We start from the raw sequence: 18,825 nt of genomic DNA, 5'->3' as shown, positions 1-18,825 counted from the left end.
GGAGCTTGTGTTAGCAGATGGAATGTTGGATACAGACATTTAAAGAGCCTTGATAGGGATTAGATTTAAAGTTTAAAGATGTTTTAGTGCATTTAATATAAAGGGACACACTTAAAAAAACAACACCTTTTGTCTGCATAACATCTGCCAGCAACATGAAAATTAGACTATAATGAGGGAGCTCCCAAGAGAAAAGGTTGTTTTCCATCACTTTAATTGATTTTCCTATTTATGATGTGTTCTCCAACAAATCTTTCAGATTTGGATCTACTTGTACGTTTGATTTATGTGCAGTGGGCAGGGAGAATCAATATTGAGTTTATTATGAGGCAGAATTTAATGTTGGATTTAAAAAACAATCATCCTCCAAATGTCACTGACATGCATGTCTGTTTCATGTGCTTTTACAGTGTATGTACTTTAATATGTTTCCCTTTTTGTAGTTTACCGTGTGATTTTCACAATAGGTCAGATATAACCTGGGATTTACATGGAGCATCATGCAGATTTGCAGTATAATGTGTAACATCAACCTCCAAAAATATATAGCCTATTTAAGAGCCATATTCTGTCCTTCAACAAATAGGCCATACAAGAGCACTCGCTAACATTCAATACAGCCAGTTTGCAAGAGTGAGGTTTTGTCAAGGTGTGAGTTTTCTCTGAGAGTCATTCCCCTCCTCGAGGCTGCCGCTCTCTGCTCTAGACGGACTGTTATTCCACACAGCAGCGGGGAGCGAGGCAGTGCTGTGAAGTTAAATGTCAAGTGCCTCATTAACATTTGTTTCCCCGTAGTAATTGGTCTCTCTCTGTGGAAGATACCGGACCATACGAGTACAAGGAGTTTGCCCCTTCACCTATCCGACCTCGGTCACCAAGGGTCCAAAAATATAATTTGCCCGGTGTGTTGTGTTGCATAAGAGGAGGATGTTCCAAAGAATGGGTTCCTTCTTAGCAACAACTTCATTTTGTTGCCTTCACTTGACAAGTGTGAACTCCAACCATCCATCCAGTCAGCCGACCAGCATGTCTCCTTTCCTTTATTGTTCATTGATGGAAGACATCGATGAAACCTGAGAGGAGGGCGTAGTGTCTGGATACGCTATCATCATTGTGTCCGCCTGTTTAATGTTTGACGTTAACAATACAGACATCTGTCTTCAGCCTTATCCTTATTCGTCAGTCTACACACAATGCAAAATACATACTTCTCTACTCTGGCATGATTACAGGTAAGAATACGTGTTACCACCAGTTAAAGCTTAAATATGGGATTGCAAAAATAGAAACAGGCCCAGCAGTTGTTCATAAAAGGGAGATCCAGCAACATGGAGGACATTTTATCTGCAATATCTTATGGTGCTTTCCAAATAGCCTGAAAACATTTGAAGCTCAGACCAAGATATTCATTTTAAAATGATGGATGGTTGGTCATACTGTATGTTTAAAAACCTGTGTTTCTAGTCTGTTGCTCCTTCTGCGTGTGTGACTGCCTCGTTGGTGTTATGAATAAGCCGTCTTAGCATTTCACAGTCAGAACAGCAAACACAGGTTTACCTTTACGCTCCATGCGGTTTTTCTCTGTTCTAATTGTTCATATTTTTATTTTTATTATTCATATTTTTTAGACGAAAAGGTAAATGCATTACCTTTTAACATGCTTTTGGATTAATTATGGCAGTAAAATCCTTGATTTAAAGAAAAGCATATAGGAATGTTTATTGTATTTCACATTATTTCTTCTTTTGGCACTTTAGATATTCCATATGAATGTCATTTTCTATAGTGAATCTGTACTATTTGTGCACTAGTTAAATTTTTCTAATGTCACAATGCTAAATATGTGTTACTACTGACAAACAAGTGCACACATTTTGCATTTTGGTTATGATTTTACACTAAAGTGGCATCAAATATCTATATATAAATGTATATATTTATATAAAGGCTGTTGTAGATCATTTTAATGCGTACGTGTGAACGTATTGTTGTTGTTGCTGGTATTCTCTAGCCGATATAAGATGGTTAAACTGAGCGTTAGCTAAGTGAAGACACGCAGGGCTGTACCATCTTCTGTGGTGGGCGTGTACGGACACTTCGCTGCTGATAAATAACGTTAGTGAATACGGTTAGCTACGCTCCCTCGCCTGGCTGTGTGCTGTGTGTTTTTTTGTCTTTTTGCTAGCACACAGTGCGTGGACTCATCTTAGTTGAGAGACTAGCATGTGAGCTAGCGAGTTGATCTTTAAGTTGCCCACCGCTGAAGGCGTAAGTGACCGTTAACGGACAGCGGTGATTCAGCGCGCTAGCTAACGTTAGAGAGAGAACCCTCTCGGGGGAAAGAAGCCCTCCTTCTCCCTCCGTAACGTAACATCCATCCACGCTAACGTCCTCCGTTTGATGTGTGTTGTGTTTTATTGCCGGGTTTCCGTCCACCGAGATGTATGGGATGTCGGGATGACAGGAAGATGGCAAACGGGGTTGGAAGTGAGTAACGTTGTAAATGTCACGGCATGCTATCCGTTAGCGTTGACTGCTTTTTTTTTTTTTTTTTTTTACCGTTAACGTTAACTTCCTGCACGGCACCGTAAGCCCCCCCCCCCCAGCTGCGAGGATTAATGGCATCATTAAGACACATGACAGCTTTTGTTTACACTAATGGCGCCTCCTGTTCCCGCCGACATGCTTCCCTTTTTATTTTTATTTGTATTTTTATGCACTCGTTTCCAAGCAGTTACAACGTGCGCGGTGGGAGGCGTTAGGTAGCACGGGGACTCAGACCTCCGGAGAGTAGACGCAGGGTCCGCACCACCAGGCCGGATCCGGATCCCTGCAGGCTCGGATGTGTGAACGTCTAAACGCGTGTTTTTTGACCCGCTTTCCTCCTCATCTGCAGAACACAAGCTACTTGTCATCGGACCAACAGAGCCATGGTCGGTGAGGGAGAAGCTGTGTTTGGCCACATCTGTCATGAAGAGTGGAGACCAGAACTGGTACTGGACTCCTGAGTCCTGCCCCCCTTTGGTCTTAATCATTCCCTTGCCATGTATCCATGATGTAGTCATACATAGACGTTTGTAGTTTTAACATGTGAATTGTTGCTCTTTGTGATTTAAATGGACAAAATAATTGTCTGTAGCTGTCATCCATGATGTTACCCCATGCATGCTTTAATTCTGCAACTAAAAGACTTAAATTCCTTTAATATCTAGTTAGTCAAGTTGTTTATCATTACCATTTCTAAGACGAGGACAGAAATAGAAAGCCTGTTTTGGACTTGAAGCCATTAATGCGTATTTCACCTCTAATGTCTTCATCTCGACAGGGTTTCTGTCAGTCGGGCAATCAAACCATTTGCAGAACCCGGGAGACCACCTGACTGGTTCTCTCAAAAGGTGCGACACAGTCCGAGCTCTGTACCGCGGACCACAATGACCAAACTCACAACCTCTGTTCTACGTTCCTTACGTTGTACTGTTGTTGCCTCTCCACAGCACTGTGCCTCCAAGTACTCCGAGCTGCTGGAAACAACGGAGGCCCCGAAGTGAGTGCACACGTGAATTCTTACCTCCAGCAAGCATTTGTAGTCTCGCCAGCTAAACTAGATCACACAGCATCGACTGCTCGACACATTGACAGTACATGCCAGACAAAAATGTCTTAAACTAATAGTGCATTGTTGCCTTCAGGCGTAAGCGTGGTGAGAGAGGTGAAGTGGTGGAGACGGTGGAGGATGTGATCGTACGTAGGCTGACAGCCGACAGGATTGACACACTGAAGAAGTTGATCAAAGAAACACAGGAGAAGCACAGGTACACTAGCACATCTTTAACAACATGAACCGTCGTCGTGAAGGCAGGAAAAACATGGTTGCATCGCGAACTGCGTCGATGAGATTAGTTTGATGTGCTGTTTTCACAGGAAACTGAAGAAAGAGGCTGAACTGATCCAAGCCGGATGTCTGGATTCCAAACTAAAAGAGTTATGGGAAGACATTTTGCAGTAAGAATCAACACACTTTCCATCTGTTCTGTTGAAACAATGATACTCTACAAATCTCTTTGTGTTTGTAAAGCTTAGGAATTAGACCCTCCGCTAACACGCAAAATCTGTGTGTCTGTCAGGAAGAAGAAACGGGAGGAGGAGGAAGCAGAGTCCAGAAGGAAAAACACAAATGCTGCTTATCAGGGTATCTCTCTCACCTTCAGGGCGTATGTTAACATCAATATAGAAAAAACAAGGGTTTCAGTTATTTTAGCGATGCTCCATAAATGGTATGTTTACTTCAGGAAAACAAGTCAGTTAAAACTTTCTCAGGTGTTCCATCTACAGTCTTGTTAAGGTATGTAATGTAAAGCATATTAGCTTGTTAAATGTGTAGCATTCTCAAGTGCATACATTTAGCATGCTAACATGGAGTCTGTAGGGATGGAGACTCTAAACTGTGCCGGCACGAATCTCACAGCAGGCTGATGAAGCTTCGGTAGCGTGAGAGAGTATGAATTTATGTCATGTGGAAAAAGTCACCAAAGACGGTGGGATCCTTCCTTTGGGGGCCCACAATATCTGTACCACATTTATAATCATTTAGTAGGAAGGTCATGGCACATTTTTCTTGTATAAACAATTAAAAAGGGGACATTGAACATTTTGTGTGTCTGATAAGTGAATCTCCCTCTTCCAGCCAGACAGGTGGCAAAGAACAAACCTAAGCAAGAGCCTGGCATCATCGTGCAATCGCCCTCAGGCTGCAGCTCCCCAAGCCAGGAGTTCTCAACAGGTGACCAGCTGGAATGCTTGACACTGGATCTGGCATCGCCCAAGAATGTAAGTCACTGTAGGTTCAAAAGTATTTAACATAAGCCATTTATATATATTATATATTTTATATATATATATATATATATATATATATATATATATATATATATATATTATATATATATATATATATATATATATATATATATATATATATATATATATATATAATATATTATATATATATAATATATATTATATATATATATATAATATATTTTATATATATTTTATATATATAATATATATATAATATATTTTATATATATATATATATATAAAATATATTTTATATATATATTATATATAAAATATATTTTATATATATATTATATATATATGTATATTTATAACAAAATATATAATTTTATATATTTTGATATAAATATATAAAATTTTATATATATATTTGTTTTATATATATATATATATATATATATATATATATATATATATATATATATATACCGGTATATGATCCTGCATGTTAACTGTTAGAAGTAACTTGACAGCACTGCTGTAAGGCATAAACACAGAATTCAATTATGGCTTTATTCATTATATATAACTCCCAGAAACATATTAGAGACCTTTAATCAGTGTTGATCAATGAAAGTATTCTTTAATTGCTATGGAATGTGACTCACGGTTCCCTATCTCTGTCTCTAGGCTTCAGGAACACCCAGATTAATGACAATTGCAGAGTCTTGTGGTAATGATGAGCTCAGCCCCGGTTTACTTCTGGATGACTCTCCACAAAAGAAGCTGCAGTGCCAGAAAAGCACCCCTCCACCGTCTCCACTCCTCTCAGAGTTACTGAAGAAAGGCAATATCTTGGCCACAAATTCCAGACTGGTATGTGGAGGGGACTTCTTGTATTTTGCCATCAGCATCAAGCTCTGTAATTAATATGCATAAGTCTGCAGGGCATCCCATCTTCATCTCATTAGTTGTAGTTAATTGTGGTTCATTTTGTATTTTGTGGAATTGGCAGATGCGGTTTGTTTTGCCAATTTAATTAAGCCTTTAGTCGTTTTTTGTAAATGCATTGCATTGTACTGTGTTGGATTGTTAACAGTCGTTTTTTCAGAGCAGGAAATCTTGTGCAAAGTTAAATGGGATGCATGTGTGAGCAACCACTCCTCCACTAATTCCACTCCTTCTTAATGGGGTTCAGTTGTTGCCTTCGGCTGCACTGCAAAAGTTAATTTGTAGTCCTGTTTTGAACCACTGCAGTGTCCTGAATATGCCTGTCTTCTGTCCCCATATTACTTCTGTTTGTGGTCCAATGCCCGTTTGTTTTGTATTTTTGGAAACGGGAGCTCTATTTTAAAAGTCTAAGAAGCCATACATTCAGTTAGGAAATAATCTAGCTTTGTACCTCGAAATATCATTTGACAGTTAATATATCACTAAATATGTCTTGCATTTGCTTTCATGTTCTAGTTGTAGTGGTTTGGCTATATTTGGCTATTGGCGAGTCAAATGGTTTGTTTCAATGAACCTTTGAATGTTTTACGTCTTTAAGCAGACTGCAGGTGACTGACTTTTGCTTCCAGGTTGCCCTTTGTCCTATGTATGTATGTATGTATGTATGTATGGTTCCTGTTTGGCATTATTTCCCATTGCAGCCACGGAGCTGTCATAATATTAATTATAAAATGATATAGTGTACATATAAAAATCACTTTCACGTCATTAATTGCTATGTGTGGGTTTTTTTTAATTACAGGCTGGAACATAAATAGTAATACTTGATGTGCACTTCACGTGCAATATAACCTGTGGAAAAATAAATGTTTGACATGCATGTGTGTGTTTGTATCCCAGACCGGGGAAGGTGACGTGACCACCGGTAATATGGCCGGAGCACATGACCTGCAGCTGACTCCACCTAGCCAACCTATCTCTCAGGCAACAGGTACAGATCCAGTGACTTGTTTCATGTCCAAGTGAAAATAAACGTCTCACAAAATAATTGAATCTGAATTGAGTCAAGATGATATTTAGTAGAATTCCAAAAAACAATGTTTTGCATTTTTTTTTGTTTTATTCTTTGAATCGTAAATGTATGTTTGCTTTGTAATATAAAAGTGTTACTGTTGATTGCTCATACATTGGCAAGCTGACAGCCTCCACTCCTTTGTCTGCACGCTGCACTTTGTGTGTTAATGTGTACGAATGCTTGCATGGCAGGTGCCCCGATGTTGTCTCGTCTCCTGGAGGCAGGTCCCACCCAGTTTTCTGCCCCATTAGGTTTCATGGTCAGTGCAGACTCAGCCTCCAGCGCTCCTCTCTCTGCTGCCACGTTTGTGTCTGTTGACTCCACTGCCTCAGCAAATACAGGTCCGTCCACTGCCTGCTAATGCCACAACTGCTAGTTTAGAGTGAGATCTTGGAAAACAAAAGAAGTTGTTGTCTGTGTGCAGAGCTGGATGTGATGGTGCCGTCTTTGCCCCCCGGATGCCAGCCTATCTGTGCAGAGGACAAGGTGTCAGAGCTCAGTGAGGAGGACGTGACTGTGTGCTACATGGGGGGTGAGCTGGACCTGAAGACAGTGGGGGACATTATTGCCATCATTGAGGACAAGGTGAAAAGTACTATGTATTTTGACAGCATTATTTGTGGTAAATAATGTCTGCTTGAGGTTTTAAATATTCTTTCAAAATGTGGTATTCATTTAATCTAGTCTAGTGAGTTATAATAATAGTTTACTCATCAACATCACTGCTGAGATTTACAGGGCAGGACATGGCAAACTATGACAAAAAAGTATTCTTGAAGATCTAGAGTCATATCTCTTCCCCTACAGACAGATGAGACTGCAGAGGCTTTGGATGCAGCTGCAGTTGAGGCTGCGCTGTCACTGTGTGAGGAGAACGGCCATGCTTTGTCTGGTGCCTGGGAGGCTGGGCCATTCCAGCCCCATGAGTCCCACCCCGCAGGGGTCCCACAGTCCTTATCTCTTCACAGTAGCCTGGAGGGGAAGCCAGTAGAGTTAGAAGTTGAGGGTGGGACTTCTGCTTCACTCTCCTCTCTGTGCAACAGTCAAGATAACGGCGTTGCAGCATTCCCCATGGGACTAAGGGGCCTTCCTCCCACCTCCTCATCCTCGCGCAGCTCAAAGAATTTGGAGCACTTCCACAATGGAGCACCTCCACAGCCTGAGGCAATGAGCGAGACTGGAGTGTTGGCGCAGCAGAAAAGCCAAATTTCATTGGATGTTACTATAAAATATGAGAGTGAGAAGTGGGCACAGCAAAGACCTGAAAAACCCCATGGAGGTATGCACACCCATGCATAAATATTCACTTGCTTCATAACATGCAGTTTGCATGCAACTATGCATTTTTGCATAACCATTTCCTTCTTATTATTCATCTTTACTATCTTGGCAGACTCAGTATTAGAAGATAGCCCACTGACAGAAAGGCATCCCAAGGTATAGCACCCAACGAGGACAGAGCGATCACAATGCTTGTAATGAAATGCAGAGTGCAGTAGTTCCGCAGTATTGCTACAGTGTAAGCTCTGTTTGCATCTCTGCATCTTGCTCCGTCTTTGCAGGGGATGAAAGCAGAGGGTGGAATAAGTGTTGGGGGAGGAGAGACCACCTCAGGGACTAAAGTGTACAATCGGCTCAATGGGCCAGAAGTGTTTCGAGAAGAAGAGGGCGACAGGGTGGAGGGATTCCTGTCGGAGCCAGACGGCGAGATGGAGCTCGAACCTGCGGCCAGCGAGAGTGAGGATGGGTACAGCCTGCACACGGCTTCCTCGTCTCTTCAGCTGCACACAACCACAGACTCAATCCCCAGCAGCCCCACCTCATCGCAGTTGTGAGTGAAACACATGCCGGCACACACGGCAAAGAGTCATTGCTGTCATTAATGCTGTGTCATGCTGCAGAGCCGGTTTTGCTTAGAAATGACCTCTCTCTGTTTGTGCTAACTCCCTCCCTACATACCATTGTTGTGCAGTTCTGTGTGCAGCGAGGACCTAGAAGCTCTACAGGCTCACAAGATCTGGAAAAAAGCCATTATGCTGGTGTGGCGTGCAGCGGCCAATCACAGGTCAGAATATGACCCTCGTCACCGATGCTCAGCCTCTGATAAATGTAATCCGTTGCATCATTTGTGAAACAGATGTGATTTATGTGAACCTTTTGTAGGTATGCAAACGTCTTCCTGCAGCCAGTTACAGATGAGATAGCACCTGGGTACCACAGTATTGTGCAGAGGTAAGCTCAGGATATGTTACCTGTGGTCATATCGTCATTCCCATAATAGTTTATATAGCAATCGCTTGTCATATAGCTCGTGCAGAGTGGAAATCTTACATCGCACAAATAAACTTTCCAGTCACTAATGAAAAAAACAACCTTGTTTTTGCTGCATGACATTGGATTGTTGACGTTCAACATCATGATCCACCTCTCTTCACTTCTGCAGGCCCATGGACCTTGCGGCCATTAAGAAGAGCATTGAGACGGGTTTGATCCGGACCACCGCTGAGTTCCAGAGGGACATCATGCTGATGTTTCAGAATGCGCTCATGTACAACAGCCTGGACCATGATGTGTACCACATGGCTCTGGAGATGCAGCGTGATGTCCTGGAGCAGATCCAGCAGTTTCTGGCTACCCAGCTCATCATGGAGACATCAGAGTCTGGTATCAGCGCCAAGAGCCTGAGGGGCCGTGAGAGCACACGCAAACAGGACTCTACTGACAAGGTGCTTCACTAGAATTTTGACAAAAGCAGAGAGTACAGAAGAAGAGACAAGGGTGAGACAACAGGCTGACTTAAAGGTAGAAGGAAAAGTAGAGCTTGCCTGACATTTTCCAAAGCATGACATTCGTTTGTTACAAAAAATATCCTTTCAGGTAGCCATTGGTTTCTTATGCTAACTTAAGTCAAAATATCTTTGTCAGAAGTCAAGTTTGTCAGTTTGTGACTTTTTCAGATATCTTTGATGAATGCAACACCTTATATTTGAATTACTAGATTAATAATACTATAAAAACACAAGGCATTGTTCACTGTGGCGATTACTGTATGTATCACAAACCAATGGTTGACTCCAAGGAAAACGTGTGTTTTAGAACATGACACTTATGCTTTGGAAAATGGTAGGCAATAATGTAATAATACAATAATATAATAGGTATTGTTTTTTTACGTTAATTTCACGACTATGAAAATGAACTTGCAGATAATTGGCTTGATGAATCACAACTAATATTTAGTCACTTTTACTTGCATCATATTTTACATGATAATGTGACTGCTAATGTTAACACTGGAGATCTGTTACAGATTACAAAGCAAAGCACTTCCATTACAGCAGTTAACTGAAACCAGTAGTTGACTAGAAGATGGATGACCAAAATGTCATGCTGTGCTTTGAAAAGTAGTTGACAAGAATGCTGTTGTATGTCATTAATATGCCAGCATGTTCCTTTAAAAATATCTAACGTGGATAAATTCTTCAATTGCAATGCAGCAAGATTAACACAACAGTTAAAATAACCACATGGCAATATACTGATTGTATGTGTGTGTGGTGCAGCAGGAGTTCTCCTAAAGCTGATCTCGACCTTTCCCTCTCCTGGATAGATTTCTTTGATACCTTCTGTTATCTTTCTTGGCATTATTTTGCTTCCTCTCGATTTGTGTCGCAGCGCTGATATGCATCATTTCCCTCTCACAGGACACTTTCTCCATGTCCTCTCCTGCCTTCCTTCTTTCTCTGTTTGTAAGTACCCACAGTCGGCAGTCTTTAAAACTTTTTGCTTACTTTCTTGGCTTTTCTTGCCCCACCTCCCCCCGAGGCAGTCAGTTTGTGACATCTTGAAGCACAATTTGTTTGTACAGTGTAACACTGGTGTCACTCAAGTCGCACACATGAGTGAAGACGGGTGGTCTAATGGGTCGTTTCTTCCTCTCCGACTGCAGGATGGAGGCACCAGAGGGCGCCGTTGTGCCATAGAAGCTGACCTCAAGATGAAGAAATGAACCGACAGTATGAACATTTTGAAAAAACGGTGTCCCCGAGGTGAAGTAAAGACTGAACTTATTGTCAATTGCACAGATTCTCACTCTGCACACAATGCAGTGTAACCTTTATTTGCACTCTGGCGTCAATGGATAGACTGTAATTTGGAGAAGCTCATTTCCCTCGAGACGGCTATACAGACATGGATTACAGACTGTATAATCCCAGATTACAAATGGGCAGAAAGAATAGGTCAAACTTTTCATCGACGTAACTGCAGATCACTCGACTTAGCCTGCTCTGACTTACATCAGGTTGTATAAGAAAAAGATAAGTTACTCCTAATTTACAAATCGTCTGAATTAAGTAGTAGTTCAGATTATTTGACTTTGAGAAACATACCATGTTAATGATGTGGAAAAGCAGAGGCCAAAGAGTCTGATTAACCTAGAAGTGCAGAATGATCAGGGAGAGGGGCACGTCCTAATTTCAAACAAACATTTTCATTGCTGGTATAAAACCATTCAAGTTTTATTTTAGTTAACTCATTTTAATACTATTTCAAATATGACCGTCTTATTTGTGAATTGATTTTATCTGAGCTATACTTACCCATGAAATGGTACTTACACGCATATTCAGTCATTTTCAGTATTTTTGAAAAAACGTTATGAAACTGTTTTGTGGACTTTTAAATGTGTAAACAATAAATCTTAATTAAGATCCCTCATTCTAATTTGTTAAGCTTGAATTTGCACAAATCTGTGATGTTTTTCCAGAGCAGGTAGTGAGTGGTTCAGACATAGATGTGTTTGCTTCAGCTTCTGTGATATATTTTGCATGACTTTATTACCTTTTTAAATATAAATATTTGATGTTCACTCAGTCTCCCTGCCTGATCACATTCACATGAGGAGACTCCGATTCTTATACCTTCAGTAGGATACGTAGTCTTCTAATGATGATGTCATAATATACGATGTGACCAAAACAAATTAAGCATTCAGTGAGTCAACAAATCACACGGGCCAAAACATATTCTTGTTACATCTTTAATTTTCAGGTATATTTGGCTGAAAACTCAATTTAGGTGTGTAACCACCCCGACTGATACCAAAACCTGATTTTTGTGTATCACAGTAAAGGTTTTCCATGTTTTGAGTTACAGCGTGGACCTGAATATTCTAAATCGATTAACATTTACCGTGTCAGTAGTCATGAAGAGGTGTTGGCAGGAAAATAAGTACGTAACGAAGAAAACACTCTCACTAGGGTGCATGCAACAGTAACAATAGGGAACAAAGGATTAAATATTAACTTAAAAGTGCTTGAGATGAACCTGAATTCTTAAGTATGAGAACAGCTAAGGCAGTTTGGCAGTCTTAGTGCACAAAAACAATGTGTGTGTATATGGTTTGAATCATCCGTGGTTGGTAGGAAGAATTAAAGTTAACACCTCCACAAAAGTAGCATCCTACTCATGACAGGATCTGACCAGTAAAAGTCACAGTCACTTGTTCCTCCTCGCTGTGGGAGAAAGTTCTTCCTGTCCACAGATATTTAGTAGAAATTGGATTTAAATTAATAATTCTATTAACGATGAGATTTTCAAAACAAAAGTGTGTCGTCTTTATAAAACATCGGTATAAAAGGTGCGGATGGGCCAAATCATATTTTCTCCAAAATAGATTGAAGATGCACGGTTTGGGAAAAGAGGGTATTGCATGCCTCACTATAAAGCTTCCAGTATCTACCAGGTACTGTGAATATGTCATTTATTTGTTTTTTTTGTTGAACTGGACTCTTCGCTTGTGACAAATCAAAAATGGCTTCTTCAAAAATTGCCTCTTTTTGCAACCCACAACAGGGGTTCGTCCTTTCTCATGCTTGAACCTCAATACATAGCCTGCAGCTAAAATACTGAACAACTTCCTGAATGGAAGTTTACTGACTTATGGAATAAAACCCTATGCGAGGGGAAAGCACACTTTTTTTGGCAAGTACAACCTTTTAACACGACCCGATCAAATCCAGATGTTACTGTCCTGTGCTGATTAACCACAGTACAGATGTTGCAGTCCTTTCTAATGTCTGATTTATGTTGTAACAATAAATAAAAGGTCCTCTGTCATTTCACAGTACAGAAGCTCTCCGATTTGTCCAAAGACTACAGTTTGATCTAAGTCACTGTAGTTCCTACAGAAATAAGATGAGCCAAGATGCTCAAGTAACATTTATTATCATTATTCTTATGAACTATTAAATAAATACACCTACAATTTCAGCGAGGACACACAGAAAATAAATTAAAGTAAGCTACATAACTTAAATAAAACGTGTATGAGTGAACATACTGCTGCCGTTCGTAGCCCCAAAGGGAGACCCCGTATGTCATGCCATTTCTATAAGAAAGTTTAAAGGCTCTGAGACACCACACGCACACTGCCACAGTCAGTGTGCACGTGATGCTGCTACCACCACAGCCAGGGTTGGCAGCGAACATGCAACTCTTAATTCCTACCATCAAAGAGGAGAGAAGGCACATTGTTTCCAGTGGCATGATGTCCCACCGACTGCACTGTACCTTTCCTTACAGTAAAATGCATTATGGTAAAGTCTGTAAAGAAACACGGTCTCCTCTTTAACAGTCCTCATTTGCCTCTCTGACGCCCAACCAGTCGATGCAGTTTCTCACAGTTGTCCAGCCTCATCGACTCGGCCTTCTGCTTTAATCGCTCATCTCTGTACAGCTGTCCGAGGTTTGCCAAGTCCGACTCTGAAAAGCACGACAGAATGACAAGACAACCGTTTAAAATAGCTTTCACACTTGAAATGGAAAATAGGTCTCGGGAATACACTCATTAGCTTTTCTCGCAGAGAGTTAGATGAAAAGATCCATACCACTCGAGTCTGCATGGTAAATATGAAGCTAGAGCCAGTCAGCTTAGCTTAGCATAAAGGCTGGAAACAGATGGAAACAGCTAGCCTGACTTTGTCAAGCCGTTACAAAACCTGCATGCCTGCCACCTCTAAAGATCAAAACACACTACATCCTGTTTGTTCCAGTACAAAAAAAGGAGAAAAAACGTCATTTCGCTTTTCTATGTGGGGGGTAGGTGCTGGAATATTTCTTAGCTAAGACCAGTTGCCAGGCAACCAGCAGAGACTCCAGGAAGTGACTGCTCCCAGCTGCTGACTTTTAATTTATTTATTTAATGTAAAGATCAGAGAGTATCATCAATGCTAACATCTAACTCCCCGCCAGAAAGGTAACAAAAGTATTTCTTATTATGTTGCACTACTCCAATGGAATACAATGTGATTTGAGGGGGTGGACAGAAAATAATATAAAATAATGACTCTTTATCCAAGTCAGTGATACCTGCACCACAACGAAGCCAAATGAGCTGCTTGCTTACTTTGCTGTTTCTCTTTCCAGCAGCTGCTCTGCAGGTGTTCCATATAGTCACTCTCAATTGTTGTCTCGAGTTCATCCAGCGCCTCTCCGCGGTATTCCTTCTCAAAGCTTTTATCCACATAGTATGGGACCCCCATGTGCTGCGTTTCCCTGGACACCACCAGCCCCATGGCCCTGAAACCCCAAAACATGATTAAAATGCACTCGGTGAAAACCATGGCGGAAACCGGGGATTTGCCAAAAAAACGTCACGGTAGTAAGTTTAATGGCGTGACGGACTCACGGCTTATAGAAGAGACTGTAGGGCGGGTTAGTGGCCATCATCTGAGTAAACACTGATATGAGGATTAGCACCAGCACAGGGAGAAGCTGCAGCAGCGCTGTGAAGGTGTTCTGTGGGAAGATAAAATCAGCACAGATTATAATGCATATAACGCCGTATGTAGGCTCCCCTGATTCCTGCCAGCACAGTACTGCTGCATCTTTGAGGCAAACCGCGGAGCAATAAAGTCACTTCGGTTATGAGAATAAATGAATGACGAGATCAATCATTATGGGAAATCAGTTACTGAAGGGCTGCAGCCGTGTTAAAAAATGCATTCCCAAAATGTCTCCAGAGCGTGTTAATGATTAGAATGTAGCCATATCTCTAGGAGGAGATCACAACATGATACTCCGGTTGTTTAACAGGGATTTGTCTTCAGGTTTCATGAGTCACTGACCTGACTCTGGTTTTCCTCCACCACCTCCTCGCGCCTCTCATAAGCACGTCGGCGACGAGGCTGATAGAACTGAGAGTAGGAGGCTCCCTGGTTGGTGTACACATGGATGTTTCCTGTAGAGAGAGACGCATGCACTTCTAGAGCATCTGCACTTCCACAATAAGACCGCGGATAATATTCCTAGACTGTAAAACCGTCACACACAACCGCTCACCTGTTGGAAATCTCCCTCCGAAGAAAATGTTGAAGAGCTCCTCGGGGGAAATGTCGGCCTCGAAGTCTCTGTGGAAGCTTCGGTAGTGTCCATGGCGACTGTGGGTGGACTGTTGGGGTGCATTGGAAGCTGCAGATTGATCTCCATATTGATCATACTGCTGCCTCTTCTCTGGATTGCTCAGCACTGCATACGCATTGCCTATTGCTGTCGGGAGAGGAGGGAAACTTTCAGTCACATCACACATTCAGTCCACGCATTCGGGCCAAAAAATTAGTATCAAGAGCTCAAGAAAGAATTTCTGACCCTAATTAAAGTTTAAGTTGGTTTAAATATGACTACGAGTGTGAAGGTGCTGCTGTTGACCTCACCATGACCTCTCACTGTTAAAAAAGTCGTACCTTTGAAAGCATCCGTAGCTCCTGGAGCAAAGTTCTTGTCGGGGTGAAATTTGAGGGCCAATTTCCTGTACGCCTTCTTCAAATCTTCATCGCTGGCATTTTTGGGAACGCCGAGGATTTCATAAAAGTCCTTGCAATTCTTTATCCTGCAACAAACAAAAGAACAAGTGTGATGAATATGTCAAAACAGAAGCCTGAACTCTCATATGTGGTTCCTAATTATGTGCAAGAGATCTGTTCCGTCTAACTGTGCACCTGAGGACACCCTGGCGTTGATCCTCGCTGTAGCTCTTCTTCTCGTCACCGCTGGCATTGCTCGTTTCCCCGTTGCTCATGTCCTCGTCTCTCCAGCCCGTTGGCGGAGGCACGTGGTTTGCCTGTGGAGCAGCTGTGCCTCCGTTCCTTACTATGGCATCTATCAGCACTGCAAACAAGGACACGGCGTCTGAGGTCAGCTGACAATTCAGTTGTAAATGGGGGGAAAGCTGAACACACGAAAAGCGCCACTAATGGGTGAAAATCACAATGGGGATTATGGAGAGTGGAAAACAACACTCTACTCGGTCATGACACATTAAGTATCTTAGTGGGGCTTCATAGATACACAAACATACACAGAATATCTCTGAAAACTCAAATGGAGGCATGAACACCATTCTTCTAAAATAACCTCCTTTTAGATGTTTTTCTGATGGTGTTGACGCTGTCTCACAGACCTCTCCCAAAACCTCCCCTTTGTGTTAAAATCTGGTGACGTTAAAGGGCAAAATATCATTTCCATACTCAATATCCAGTGACTCCAGCACTGTGTGTGGGCGTGTTTTCATCTCTACTGTGTACTCGATATGATGGGGGGGGGGGGGGGGGGGGATACTGTCTTTGCACTTTACATCAAAACTTTGTCATTAACTGCTGCAAAAGTGGCCCATGTGACATCCAGCTGCCTGCCCCTTCACGGTGCGTTCAAAGAACTGAATCATGGTTATGATGCCCATTACTGCCAACGCAACCGGAGTCGGTCGCTCACAGTTAACTGCAGGGGGGGGGGGGGAGCCCTCACCAGCTTGCAGTCTACGCAGACATTAAATATCAAAGCTAGCTCATTTTGTGTCCGTGCTTCTAAAAATAGCAACAGCGCAGCCGTCCTGAAACACGTCGGTAGTTTACAGTTGAGACATTAGCTGGTTGAACAACGTTAGCTAGTCCAGACTGCAGAATGTGCGTCAGCTAATTTTACCTCTGGCCCGGGTGCTGGGGTAAATATTCTGGGCTTCGTACAGCAGCTGCAGCGCCCGATCTTTCCGCCCCGACCGTAAACACAGCTTCGCCTTCTCTATGAGCCGGTCCGCTTCGTCCTTGTCCATCTCGGCGCTCATGTGGGGCTGTGTTTCTGTGCAGGTCCGGTCGCTGTTCCGCGGAGCTCCGTCTCCAGTGCGAGGTGCGTCAATATCATGTGGCAAAAGCGAGGCGCTGTAAGCTAACGTCAGATAGCCGGCTAGCTTCGGTTTCAGACAGCTGCGTAACGGTAGCTAGGTGCGAGCTTGCAGTCACTCAAAAGTCCTTCGCGCTATCCGATTAGCGGACGCTGGCGGTTGTTGTCAGGCTGCACACGGCGGGCCTCCAGCGGGGCCATTGTCTAGAGGTGAGGGTCTGGAAACATGGACTGTTCTTTTGTTGCTGTTGTTGTTTTTTGTAACGGTTTAAAGGGCCACCCTGTTAAATTAAACCTCCTGAGCTGTGATGGACAAGAGGTGGTAGGCGACACGTCATATCCGGTGGAGTTAACGCTCTGAAATCTGTACGAAGCCGCCCTGATACCGAGCCAAGACGGTGTTTACCTGTTGGTTGTCTGCCTGTTAGCACGTTTGGTCGATTTGTTTACTGTAGTCCGACGCGTTTCCTGTCAGTTACGTAACGTTCACCTCGGAAAACCACAAGGTTGAGTAAGCAGGTGATGCTGCGGCATTCACGGGCTTCCGTTCGAAGGCGCGCTCCTTGTGGTGCATTCAGGTAGGAGGGTTCAATCCGAAACCCAAAACATTTTGTCTGGTGGGTCATTTATTTATGTATTCTATTGGGTGACACACTGACACCGGCTACCAGGGATTAATTGGATTTGGAAAACTGCATATTTAACTAATGTGGATTATGTTAAATTTCATCAATCTGTGTAAATTCAGTCATTGACATGATTAGCACATCTAAAGCAATTAGATGTAAGAAACTGTCGTGTGATTATTCGATTACAGTCATCAACGTTTAAGAAGTAAATATTCTTGGTGGGTTTAAGAGTAAGACATGTATTTATTTTTAAAAACTAAAATAAGCATTAATACGTCCATTGATTTAAAAACTTCGCATTTTGCACATTTTTGTTCATGCATATTTTATTCAAGAGTAAAAAAATGTGATTTGTCCCATAGGGCATGCTTACAATGTGTGTATCATTTAGGAAGTCAAATGCCAAAACATATTCCCATAGATAATAAAAAAAAATGTGGCAAGATAAAATCCATTATATTTGTTTGTTGAAATATGCATGTAGACCATACAAGAACCCGAAACAGAGGAAGGAAAATAACCATAAGCTAAATTGTAACAATATCAGCAGTAAATATAACCAGAGTACAATGTTTCCTGTTAAACATAAGTGCGACACATGATTTTCTTTGTGTCCGATTCATTTACATCTGAAAACCATGCTATCATGCTTTGGCAGCCTGAAAGTTGCTTTTCACTGAGATTATATTCATTCACACTATTGAACATTTTCTGTACATCAGTACAACAGAACAAAATAAACACAAGGCGTTACACCTTAGAAGGGCATCCCTGCATACAATAAATCAATATAAAATTAAAAGCAGTGGCAATAAATAACAGAATGAAAAAAATGGACAAAAACAATCAAAGGAAGCCTATTTATCAAATTTATAAAACGAGACAAATAAAACTACAAATGTAATTCAAAAATAAAATAATTCAAGTTTACTATTTGAAACACAACTATCACAATTATAATCTCACATAACAATTAGGAACTTAATTGCATGCATTGATGCGTTCCATACCATAGATGCTGTGTTTAAAAACCACTTTTTGTCCATCCTTAATTCACATACCGTTATCATTAAATAGAAAGATGAAACATTGAGTAGAAAAAATATTCATGTATGAAAGGAAATTCTAGAAATTCATGTGATAGTAAGTGTCGCTTGACGTTGGGGCTTCACTTGTATCAACTTTCCATTATTA

The 18,825-nt window shown here is 41.6% G+C and overlaps 2 protein-coding genes across 6 annotated transcripts; one reads left to right on the top strand and one right to left on the bottom strand.

Moving 5' to 3' along the window:
* The first annotated feature begins 2,233 nt into the window (after window positions 1–2,233).
* On the top strand, window positions 2,234–13,401 carry brd8a (bromodomain containing 8a). 5 transcript variants are annotated; one of them, XR_014598396.1, is made up of 20 exons: window positions 2,234–2,487; window positions 2,897–2,993; window positions 3,326–3,395; window positions 3,495–3,544; window positions 3,690–3,812; window positions 3,922–4,002; window positions 4,125–4,189; window positions 4,685–4,827; window positions 5,491–5,676; window positions 6,652–6,742; window positions 7,018–7,167; window positions 7,251–7,411; window positions 7,634–8,105; window positions 8,220–8,263; window positions 8,389–8,657; window positions 8,799–8,891; window positions 8,990–9,058; window positions 9,270–9,604; window positions 10,531–10,575; window positions 10,776–13,401. XR_014598396.1 is itself a non-coding variant. In XM_084028519.1 (20 exons), exons 1-20 carry the CDS (start codon window positions 2,445–2,447, stop codon window positions 10,833–10,835), a joined length of 2,595 nt encoding a protein of 864 aa, XP_083884645.1. In that variant the 5' UTR covers window positions 2,237–2,444; the 3' UTR covers window positions 10,836–13,401. The 5 variants fall into 5 exon arrangements, 4 of the variants coding, with proteins under 4 accessions (XP_083884646.1, XP_083884645.1, XP_083884647.1 ...); XM_084028519.1 differs by having other exon boundaries at window positions 2,237–2,487; window positions 9,270–9,552; XM_084028520.1 differs by lacking the exon at window positions 10,531–10,575 and having other exon boundaries at window positions 2,236–2,487; window positions 9,270–9,552.
* On the bottom strand, window positions 13,162–17,263 carry dnajc18 (DnaJ (Hsp40) homolog, subfamily C, member 18). The gene is made up of 8 exons (XM_084028524.1): window positions 16,808–17,263; window positions 15,826–15,994; window positions 15,571–15,716; window positions 15,170–15,376; window positions 14,956–15,068; window positions 14,517–14,626; window positions 14,235–14,407; window positions 13,162–13,591 (listed from the first exon to the last, which is right to left on the bottom strand). Exons 1-8 carry the CDS (start codon window positions 16,944–16,946, stop codon window positions 13,467–13,469), a joined length of 1,182 nt encoding a protein of 393 aa, XP_083884650.1. The 5' UTR covers window positions 16,947–17,263; the 3' UTR covers window positions 13,162–13,466.
* Window positions 17,264–18,825: the final 1,562 nt, after the last annotated feature.

This window comes from Eutrigla gurnardus, assembly GCF_963514095.1.
Source record: "Eutrigla gurnardus genome assembly, chromosome: 15".
NCBI lineage: Eukaryota > Metazoa > Chordata > Actinopteri > Perciformes > Triglidae > Eutrigla > Eutrigla gurnardus.
This window is presented reverse-complemented; position numbering and strand designations above follow the sequence as displayed.

Excerpts from the sequence above, each read along its gene's own strand:
- brd8a (XM_084028519.1), top strand. The coding sequence starts at position 2,445 with ATGGGATGTCGGGATGACAGGAAGATGGCAAACGGGGTTGGAA. Across the intron at positions 5,677-6,651 it reads TGGCCACAAATTCCAGACTG|ACCGGGGAAGGTGACGTGAC; the intron begins GTATGTGGAGGG and ends TTTGTATCCCAG. Across the intron at positions 8,264-8,388 it reads TGACAGAAAGGCATCCCAAG|GGGATGAAAGCAGAGGGTGG; the intron begins GTATAGCACCCA and ends CCGTCTTTGCAG.
- dnajc18 (XM_084028524.1), bottom strand. The coding sequence starts at position 16,946 with ATGAGCGCCGAGATGGACAAGGACGAAGCGGACCGGCTCATAGAGAAG. Across the intron at positions 14,408-14,516 it reads TACAGTCTCTTCTATAAGCC|GGCCATGGGGCTGGTGGTGT; the intron begins GTGAGTCCGTCA and ends TTGGGGTTTCAG. Across the intron at positions 13,592-14,234 it reads CTGGAAAGAGAAACAGCAAA|AGTCGGACTTGGCAAACCTC; the intron begins GTAAGCAAGCAG and ends CGTGCTTTTCAG.